This window comes from Microtus pennsylvanicus, chromosome 15 (genome assembly GCF_037038515.1).
Source record: "Microtus pennsylvanicus isolate mMicPen1 chromosome 15, mMicPen1.hap1, whole genome shotgun sequence".
In the NCBI taxonomy this organism is placed as follows: domain Eukaryota; kingdom Metazoa; phylum Chordata; class Mammalia; order Rodentia; family Cricetidae; genus Microtus; species Microtus pennsylvanicus.
Window position 1 is genome coordinate 68,305,429 of NC_134593.1, and position 11,025 is coordinate 68,316,453.

The 11,025-nt window shown below is 42.9% G+C and overlaps 1 protein-coding gene across 1 annotated transcript in view; it reads left to right on the plus strand.

Annotated features, from left to right (window-relative positions):
• The window catches only part of Dnajc3 (DnaJ heat shock protein family (Hsp40) member C3), a 32,058-nt gene extending 21,302 nt beyond the window's left edge, over positions 1 to 10,756 (plus strand). The window contains exons 6-12 of the mRNA XM_075948914.1: positions 1,941 to 2,122; positions 2,510 to 2,629; positions 4,532 to 4,637; positions 4,894 to 5,014; positions 7,946 to 8,078; positions 9,301 to 9,449; positions 10,581 to 10,756. Of these exons, the coding sequence (XP_075805029.1) occupies positions 1,941 to 2,122; positions 2,510 to 2,629; positions 4,532 to 4,637; positions 4,894 to 5,014; positions 7,946 to 8,078; positions 9,301 to 9,449; positions 10,581 to 10,738 (969 nt within the window). The 3' untranslated portion in view covers positions 10,739 to 10,756. The remainder of the gene's footprint in view (positions 1 to 1,940; positions 2,123 to 2,509; positions 2,630 to 4,531; positions 4,638 to 4,893; positions 5,015 to 7,945; positions 8,079 to 9,300; positions 9,450 to 10,580) is intronic.
• The last annotated feature ends 269 nt before the right edge of the window (positions 10,757 to 11,025 follow it).

Here is an 11,025-nt window from a genome sequence, read left to right on the forward strand (position 1 = left end):
TGATTGTGTGTGTGCTGTGATGGTGTGTGTGCTGTGATTGTGTGTGTGTGATTGTGTGTGTGCTGTGATGGTGTGTGTGCTGTGATGGTGTGTGTGCTGTGATGGTGTGTGTGTGATTGTGTGTGTGCTGTGATGGTGTGTGTGTGTGATGGTGTGTGTGTGTGATTGTGCGTGTGTGCTGTGATGGTGTGTGTGCTGTGATGGTGTGTGTGTGATTGTGTGTGTGCTGTGATGGTGTGTGTGTGTGTGATTGTGTGTGTGCTGTGATGGTGTGTGTGTGATTGTGTGTGTGCTGTGATGGTGTGTGTGCTGTGATGGTGTGTGTGTGCTGTGATGGTGTGTGTGTGATGGTGTGTGTGTGCTGTGATGGTGTGTGTGTGATGGTGTGTGTGTGCTGTGATGGTATGTGTGTGTGTGTGATGGTGTGTGTGTGTGATTGTGCGTGTGTGCTGTGATGGTGTGTGTGCTGTGATGGTGTGTGTGTGTGTGTGATTGTGTGTGTGTGTGATGGTGTGTGTGTGTGATGGTGTGTGTGATGGTGTGTGTGTGATGGTGTGTGTGTGTGCTGTGATGGTGTGTGTGTGTGCTGTGATGGTGTGTGTGTGATTGTGTGTGTGTGTGTGATTGTGTGTGTGTGCTGTGATGGCGTGTGTGTGAAGGTGTGTGTGTGTGATGGTGTGTGTGTGTGATGCATCTGCAGAGGCCATACACTAATTCTGTGGAGTCAGTGCTTCTCCCTCCTATTTGTGGGTTCTGTGGCTTAGTCACTAGGTTTGTATGCAAACATCTTCACCTACTAAAATATCTTGCTGGCTCATATTTGATAATTATATACAGGAAATCATGTAATCTTGCTGTACTAAATTATTTTATTGATACTTTATTAAGGGAACAAAAAACTAATTTTTACTTTCTTACTGCTAGAACTGCCCATTTGGGCCTAGCTCGTTAGTATTATATATATATATATAAAATATACATACATACATACATACATACATACATACATACATACATATGTGTGTGTATATATATAAAACATTATTGACACAGTGTTAGAGACTCCGAGAAAAACAAAACAGGCCCTCTTTGTGAACTTGGGGTATCTGTTTAGAAGAATCTATTACTGTGTTTAATGAGTGTGATAGACTTCCTAAAATAGGAATGGTGAAGTCTTCCATGTTATTTTTTTAAAATGAGGATTTAATATCAAGGAAGCAAGGATGTAGTATTTTACAGTGCAGTATGTATTTTGCTAGTTGGGAACTAAGGTTTCAGGTTCAGTTGGTGAGCCTTTGCACAGCATTCATTCACACAGCCTTGTATTTGACACCTTGTACGGCAGTAACACCCGAAATCGCTACACTCAGGAAGTAGGGCAGGAGGAGGATCAAGAGTTCGAAGCCATCCTGAGCTAATAGGGTGTTGAAGACCAGCTTAGTATACACGATATCCTGTCTCAAAAAACAAAATCAAGCAAGAATTACGAAAAAGAACCTCGGCTTTCTTTTCTTATAGAAATTATAATTGTTGCATAAACATCTGAATATTCTCATCAAATGTGTCAGTGGGAATAACCCTCTACTAGTAAATGCCATGGTTTTGTTGTTTCAGTTTTTGAGAAAGGGTTTCATTGTGCATTTCGAGCTTGGCCGGAACTCAGTGTGCGAGCGCTATGTTTTTGTGTATTCAGAGTTTAAAAATTCTATAATCTGGGGAAGAAAAACTCGCTTTTGTGTATTTTCTCCTCCCTCAGGAGGTTATCACCTGCTGTTTTCCACTTTTAATTATAGCAGGGTTTTAAACACCATTTATAAAACACCGACTTTAATCACATTAACTGAGGTGTTTGTTTGTGAATGTGTGGATGGAATGTGTGGGATGCAAGAATCGAGCACACACTTTATGTTTCTTAAAGTCTAGTTCTTTTGTTTCTCAAGGTTTGTGTTTGGGATGCAGAATTACGCGAACTTCGAGCTGAATGTTTTATAAAGGAAGGAGAACCTAGGAAAGCCATCAGTGACTTAAAGGCTGCTTCAAAACTGAAGCATGACAACACGGAGGCGTTCTACAAAATCAGCACGCTCTACTATCACCTCGGGGACCACGAGCTCTCCCTCAGGTCAGCCCCTGCGACAGCCACATCTAGTTTTTTGACAGTTTCATATTATGTTAATACAAATACTAAGGACTTTTTAAAATATCTATACCCATTTAAATAAACTATGTTATCACTAATGTATTATATAAATTCTACAGCTTATTTTCAAGAATTAGTCTTACGAAAGTGACATTGCTGTTTTACTTACCGAAACAGAGTGTTTAATGTGTAGCTTCATGCCATTTGAATTGTTGTTTTTATGATATGATGTCATATGTAAATGTGTATAGTAAAAGTCAGCATGTTTTCATTATTACAAAAATACGTTAATGTTGATTACTTAATGCAGAAAAGTATTTAAGGATTATTTTGACTTGGAGTATTTCTTTTTTTAAACTATGTGAGCAGCGAAGTCCGTGAGTGTCTGAAACTTGACCAGGATCATAAAAGGTGCTTTGCACACTATAAGCAAGTGAAGAAACTGAATAAGCTGATCGAGTCAGCTGAAGAACTGATAAAAGACGGCAGGTAAGAGCCTGACATGTCGGACAGACACCGTGGAAGCGACTGCACGGTACCCCACTAGCAGCTCGGTGCTATTTCGGGTGTTTCCTATTTTGTGTGCCAGGTACTGGGCTATGTACTGAGAGCATAGAAATGTGACTACAGCTTTTAGTAGTATAAACCTTTCATAAAAGGTTATAGCTTAATGTGGGAGGTCAATTGCGGTGATATAAAAAAGGAAATAAAATACAAATTAAACAAAAAAAACTAAAGCTTGTCTGAAGATTGAAGTGCAGAGCTAAGCCACTAAAGGCCAGGCAGTGGTAGCACACACCCTTAATCCCAACACTAAAGAGACAAAGGCAGACAGATCCCTGTTAGTTCAAGGTCACCCTGGACTACACAAAATTGATCCAGTCTAAAAGAGAAACAGAGCTCACACAGAGGTGATTTCAGCATTTGGGATCCCACGCCTTTAATCTCAGCAGTAGGGAAGGTGGAGACAGGAGTAATATGGCTGAGTGGAGAGGAATATCAGGTGGGAGGAGACAGGAGCTCAGTGCAGTCTGAGGACGGGAACCCCTTTGGTCAGAGCATTGCTTCTCTGATCTTCAGGCAAGCTTTGTTAGATCATGATCAAATATCACCACAGTCGATATGAAGTGCTGGGGTATAGAGGTGTTAGCAGAGCTTCGGAGTGGACAGAGCAAAGAGGAGCCCTTAATCCAGTCTATAGCAGCGAAGGCCAGGAGCAAAAGGGGAGCTCTTGGGGAGGTGGTAGGTATTTACATTCTCATCTTAAAACAGGAGTTGTCTGTGTGGATATTGGGGTGTAGGGGTTTGGTAGGCTGGGGCAGGAGAGTTGAAGTGTCTCCAGACAGTACTGCTTACTGTGAGATAGAGTCTCTGTTCCCTACTCCTTGTAGCTCTCATGACACGAGCCTCCTGTGCTGTCCCTTACACCACACTGCCTTTCTGTCCGTAGCCTTCCCTAGATCCCAACAACCACGAATATATTCTTTGTTTCTATGGTGTTGTCATTTCAAGAGTATTGAAGAAATGCAAACACAAAATGGAAACTTTTGAGATTAGCCTTTTCCCCTTTAGCAGAGTTCTCTGGGTTTTATCCAGCTTGTTGTTTCAATCTTTCCTATTTATTGGTTAATATTTCCACGGTATTACTCTCCACACTATTTATCCAGCCACCACCCATTGACGCTCACCCAATGAATAATGCCACTTCTGTGTGTAAATCCTTAGGGATGGAGCTACAGCTCAGTGGAAGAGTGATTGACGTGCAAGACACTGGCTTTGCTCTCCAGTGCTGTTCCCTATGCCCCCAACACACACACACACACACACCCCTCTTTTGTGAATTTTTCTGGGGAGACATGAAGAGGCATTTGCCGGTGACAGAACACTCGAGTTAGTGAGGTGAGCTGCCACACTTACTGGACTTAGAGGTGCATGAGTGACCTTAGAGCAGCTTCGCCTCTGGTGTCACTTCGGGATGGATGTTGAGTGACCTTAGAGCAGCTTCGCCTCTGGTGTCACTTCGGGATGGATGTTGAGTTCCTCGAAGCTGTGCAGTCCCTCCATTTAACTTTCAACTCTCCACCTCATCCATGCCCTACCACATACTTTAAATAGTTTTATTTATTTGTGCGTGCAGGCAAGCGCATGTCCTGGAGAATAATGAGTGTATGGGCTCTCTCCACCGTGTGAGTCAGTCCTGTTGACCAGCACCCTTGCCTGTCTCTGGGCTTCAGGGGGGGCGGCCTTGGACTCAGGTTAGAGTCATTGTATTTGAGGGCAGGAGTTGTGCTAGTTCGGCTGGATTACTAAGCAGTACACCCTGAAAGGAGGGGTTGATCCTCCAGCTTTGGAAACGGTTTCATTGTTACTCCCGGGTTGCTTATTTCATAGATACACAGATGCAACCAGCAAATATGAATCTGTCATGAAGACAGAGCCCAGTGTTGCTGAGTATACAATCCGCTCCAAAGAAAGGATCTGCCACTGCTTCTCTAAGGTAACGTGTGAACACTTCATTCACATGGATAACAGCCAATTTTAACTTCCTCAAAATTCTTTTTTATTCATTCATGTGTGCTCACGCTCACTGAGCCCATTCACTGTGTGCACACACTCACTGAGCCCTCTCTCTGGCCACAGTGTTTATTTTTATTGATTCTTTGATACTGAGGATTGAGCTCAGGAGCCTGTGCATGATAGGCACACGCTTCACTGAGTGCACCCAGCCCATCTTTTCTTACGTTGACTTTTAGGATGAGAAGCCTGTGGAAGCCATTAGAATATGCTCTGAAGTTTTACAGATGGAACCTGACAATGTCAACGCTCTGAAAGACCGAGCAGAGGCTTATTTAATAGAAGAAATGTATGACGAAGGTAAGTCTTAAAGGAACTTGACTTGCAGTATCTAGAGGTTAAATTGTATGAAATCAACACATGTCAGTTGCAATGTATTTTGAACACAGTTATCTGCAAATGGCTAAGAATTTGAAAAACTGATAATTATCTTTCTTACTGGATCATAATAGGTATAGCATCTGAGCAAAGAGTTCATAAACCAGTTTTAGTGTTTCAGTAGTCAGTTCAGTTAGGAGAGACAAACAGCAGAATTGAGAACCATGGTTTCCTGTCATCCAGAGGTAATCATTGTTCAGTTATTTTTCCAGACATGTCTGTACAAATGACGCTCTTAACCATATAAATACACAGTATGCACAATACATATATGTCTAACATGATCCTGTGGCCTCCCAACTTCAGACATTAGAATAGCTGCTTACCTTACTTGAGGCCGCACTGAGAGCTTGCTGATAGATGATGTGAGGACCTTGAAAAGGCCGTGCTGGCGCACACACTCGTGTGTTTATTGAAAGATGGAATTCATTACATGCATTGTTTTGTTTATCACATATTTGGTAGGACTTTATGAACATTTAAACAGGGATTTTTTGCTAATTTTTTATTTGATGACTTCACATGGGTTTTAGCTAGAATCATCCCTCAGTTCTCCTCTCTTACCCGCTACTCTATCTAGAAGAACCTTTCTTTCCAAAACATACCCCTCATTTCATATCATTTTAATTTTTATTTTTTAGTGGCACATTAACTTTAAGGTTACTTATATGAGCATGTGGATATGTATGGGTGGGTGTGTGGCCACAGACCTGAAAACACAGGATTCTCCTCCCGAAGCCATTAACTGTCGGTTGCTCCTCAGCTAGGGGGAGGGGAGGGGCTTGCGAGCCTTGCCCTCATCCATGTTGCAGTGTTGACTGGCTTGATTTTGTGCAGGCCACCATGCAGCAGACAGCGTGTATAGCGCTCCTCCCCGGCCGCTGGCTCCTGCAGTCCTTCCTCTATTTCTTACGTCTGCAGGCCTTGGCAATGGGTGGTGGTAAACGTGCGACTCAAGGCTGTCATTCCTTTTCAATTTTAATTAGTTAAGAATCTTTTAGAAGCATCTCTGACCAAGGTTAGCAGCATCATTAATTTACAAATATAAACAATTTCAGAAGACAGTTCAACAACATATCTATTTAGCAAAGCAATCTTTTGTATGCTATCTAGGAGGAGACTATATGTTCCTTTATGGATCACCTTGGCATTCTTTGCTAGAGTCTACAACTTCCCTAGCTGTGGGCTTTTGACCAGGTTTATAGTCCCAGGCATGAATTCGCTCCCGTGGACCCATCAGAGAGTGATTGTTATCCTCCGTAATATTCATACCACTATTGTACTGGTGAGCACATTTGCCTGGCTGGTCAGTATTGTAGCATGTGGAGTCCAGTGTTGGCTAAGACAACTATTACAGGGAAGGGCCAGTTCAGGAACCCTCTTAGCTTGTGGATTGTTGAGAATTTCCCTAGCACCTGGTTTCTCCTTAACCCCATAATGGCTCCTTCTGTCAAATACCTCTTTCACTGCTCCCCCTCGTTGTCCCTCCCCGAACTCGGCCATCTCGAGCCCTCATGTTTCCATCCTCCATCCCATCCTCTCTTTGTTATTTTTTTTGTTAAGAACCTACTTATTTTTTTTCCCTAGAAATGTGTCAAAAATTTTTATCTTTACATTTCTATGATGTTCATTTTTTAATTTTTGTCATTGTGCTGGGAAGAGGGCAAAGAGACTGGATTATGTCTCGTCTTGACCAGTTGTTAGCACTGCTCCTTAAGAAAGTCAGAGGGTGGAGAGGGATCGCAGCTCAGTGGTTAGAGCAGCGTCTAGCATGCAGCCTCCGGGTTCAGCCCCACCCGCCACATCCATACACACCAGAAAAAAAATGTGGTTTGGATGAGGTTTTGTTTAGATTGAGGTTAGAAAATTAATTGCTAATAGTACATTTAGAACCATATTATTTCTGTCTTTTAGTTTCATAGCTGTTGATTTATGGCTGTGAGGTAGACTTGTTTACTTTTTTTACATGATTACCTCTGAGTGTGAAATCTGAGGAAACTTAACAAAAATTACTTAGCTACTATATGTTTGTGGGAAATCAGTTACTTCTTGTAAGTTATATGAATATAGGAAACAATAATTCTATACTTCTTATAGTAAGAAAAACATTCATACTATAATGCTTAGTATGATCTAAAAGACTTGCCGTTTGGGGACGGTGAGATGGCTCAGTGAGTGGGTAAAGGTGCCAGCTGCCACACCTGACAACTGGACTCACTCCAGATTGGTAGACTATATTGCAGGATACTTTTAAGAATATGAGTCCTTTTTCCTATAAATTGACACAAGTCAAGTTTATTCTACAGCTGAGCCTCATCAGAGCCCCAGTACCCAGGGCTGTCACTGAAGGCCCTCGTAAGCCTCTTACCAAGGAATGTTCCTGAAACCCAGCGTGAATAATTTTCATCTCCAGGACTTTGAAAGGATGAACCCCACACTGATCTTGACCCAGATGTTCTGTAATAGAGCCTGTGTTGTAGATTAGGGCTCTGTGTATTTGGTTTTGATGGATCGCTTCATCACAGTGCGGCACTGAGTGATGGGTCTTCCTAACTGTCAAACATAGAAGTTGGTGCTCTTTCCCAGTGTTCTGTTTTCTTTGTGGCTTCAAGATTGCGTTGTAGGTGTGGGGAGATAATATGAGAGGGTGGGTAACTAAGCCAGCCACAGTGAGTTCTGCTAAATGGGAGAACTTTAGCCTCAGTTATGAATTAGTTTGAACAAAATTATGAAAAAGGGACCATTTAGGCTCTTGGAAGCAGCAGTGAGTGAAGGTTCTGGCAATGAGGACTGAGCACGAAGCTGGTAGAATCGCCATTTCCCTAACAGCTTTTCCTAAACATATTTTGACAGCCATTCAGGACTATGAAGCTGCTCAGGAACACAACGAAAATGATCAGCAGATCCGGGAAGGTTTAGAGAAAGCTCAGCGGTTACTGAAACAGTCACAGAAGCGTGATTATTACAAAATCTTGGGAGTAAAAAGGTGAATTGTTGAAGTTTGTATTATTTAACCAACTGCTTTACAGCTAATTGTAGCTCCTTTTGTCCTACCCTGGCTCTCTTCCCTTACTCATGGTGTTTCATTTATATATTATTCTAGCAACCTTTGACATCATAAACTGTTTTCAGTATATTACAGGCAAACACACTAATAGATGTTGATGGTGGAAGTCTGTGGTGGAAATAGGTCCTAGGCCTAGACTTTTTGGAAGGATTGAGAAAGTAGAGTTGAATTCATTTTCATTGGGCTAGGAGGAAGGAAAAGAAAGCCCTCCCGTGGGCCTAAAGTTAAAGCTGTAGTGTTATAAGAGCGTTCTCCATGCTGGGAAGATGCTCAGTGCTGAAGAGCAGTTGTCCTAGCAGAGACCCAGGTTCAGCTCTCACCATGCACTTGATGGCTCACAGTTGTCTCTAACTCCAGTCTGACCTCTTCTGGCTTTCTGTCATTACACACATGATGGTCATACATGCAGGCAGACACCCGTACACGTAAAATAACATTAAATCTAAAAGTTTTGTCGAAAAAAGATTCATTTTTCAGACTGTCATCTTTTGTTCCAAAGTTTAAGCTTTGGTCTTACTCATATTAAGTAAACTCGGCCTAAAGGGGTTGACAGAGGTGTGTGTATGCATGTGCGTGCTTTGATTGGCAGAATCTTGCTGCGTAGCCCTGGCTAGCCTGAAGACACTATGTAGACCTAGCCCTTATACTCACAGAGATCTCTCTGCCTCTGCCTCTGCCTCTAGAGTACTGCTGGGATTGAAGGTGTGTACACCACCATCTTGATGTGAGACTATCTTCTTATGCCCAGAAAGAATTAAGCTATGGTGTTGTGGAAATCTAGAAGGGACATCTGTAAAGATCTGTACTATATTCTAAGGTTGTGGCTCAGTGTTGGTGGGTTTGCTGTGTGCACAATAGGTTCAGTTTTCAGTGTTTGTCCCCACCACCCCCTGGGCTCAAAAAGGAAAGAAAGGCAAAATTGACTGTCGAGAACAGTATGTTTGAAATTTTGAGAACAGAGTTGTATGTCATCAGGTGATACTCCCTATATCCCTTACTCACAGAGCTTGCAGTGTGTGTTTGCAGTGCTGTGGTTGAGTGCTCAAGGGGACTACCAACACAGCTCTTCTGAGGTTTTCTTTGAATAAAAGTAGGTTGGGACCTTTCTGATAATTGCTAAATAATTTTCTTCATCCTTCAGAAATGCCAAAAAACAAGAAATCATTAAAGCCTACCGAAAACTAGCACTTCAGTGGCATCCGGATAATTTCCAGAATGAAGAGGAAAAGAAAAAGGCAGAGAAAAAGTTCATTGACATAGCAGCTGCTAAAGAAGTCCTCTCAGACCCAGGTACCTTGTGCTGCAGCGTCTGCTGCTCTTGGAATAGTGCCGTTGGGATGAATGGCTCCTGTTCCTTTCCCGCTCCAAGGGCAGAGGTGAACTGTAGAACAAGGCGGGTGAGCAGGAGGGCTGTGGTTGGCTGTCAGCCCTGCGGCTCCACTGGTGAATGTGGGCTGTGTTCTCCCCACCTGGACAAGTTCTTACCCTTGTTTTTCTCTAGCAGTCATGGGAAAGCACAACACGGAGCACAACACACTAGACCCTGCTAGTCTCTTAGCTCAGTGATGGGTGGTTCTCTGCACAAATTCCCCATGTGTCAGGAGCCTGGGGAGGAAGCCAAGTATGTTGGGCTGGCTTACAAAAAGAGGAGGAGAGTAGATGTCTAGCTAGGCCTGTTGTGCCTTGTGGATGTTAGCAGCCATCTTGCCCTAAGTCACATAAACAGATGTACGGGTTGATATATATGTGAATCTGGTCTGGAAAGTAAGGAGACAGGCTAAGAATTTGTACACACTGCTTTTCATGACTTTTTGTACGTGTGGAGATGGGTGTTCTAATTTGAGCTAGGCAGCTTCAACAAAGAGGAAATCAAGTTATGCCCCCCTGAGCAAATCTTCTCTGTGCATCCATTTATAGTACAGAATTTAAATAGTCCTTTGTCCAAAGTAATTTGTAGTCTACTAAGGGGGACAAGTGCACTTTATTATTGGAAACTCTAGGTACAGTTTACCTGTTCTGTTATCGGATGCAGAATGCTTACACTGCCCCTCAAGGGTAGTATAGCGGTTCGGCCAGAGTTAGGGGTCTTAAGGGATTTGGTGGTGTTAGGGGGGCTTCCCACCCTATCCTTGCCTGGTTCTCATTGTGGTCTTCATGTGTCTGCATTACATTTGGGGAGGAAAATGAGCTTTATGGACTGTTGTTTCACCTGTTGGGCAGAGTAGCTCCTTAGATGCTTTGGAGATGGACTTCATGTAGGAGATGAGGATTGATGTGCTGTTTTGTAAAGAGAACGGCTCTGGGAGTTCCCCTGGCAGTGGTTTTGTTCATGATGGAATGGGAAAGTAGGGGGAGCATCAAAGCCTCATAGCTATACCTTGGGTTAGCACGTGGGTCTTCATCTGCTGCTTTCTTTTGTAGAAATGAGAAAGAAGTTTGATGATGGAGAAGATCCTCTAGATGCGGAGAGTCAACAAGGAGGTGGTGGCAACCCCTTCCACAGGAGCTGGAACTCATGGCAAGGGTTCAATCCCTTCAGCTCAGGCGGACCGTTCAGATTTAAATTCCACTTCAATTAAACCAGCTGTTTTACTGCTCCTCTTCTTTATTATTTTCTTAACATTCAAAACAAAGAAACTTTGGGATTCTAATGGAAACAAAATGAAACAAAACTTTGAGTTTGTCCATGACCAAAGAGTTGTTTCAAGGAAAAGACTGTTCTTACTGTAGACTTGATGGGCCTGCCGAGGTAGGGAGCAAGGAGCCCTGTTTCTGACAAGGCAGCCTGTGCTCATCTTGTGTTGCCTGGGGGACGTGGTGTGGGGCATTTGTCCTGTGGTGCTGTTCAAACAGCATTATATATATA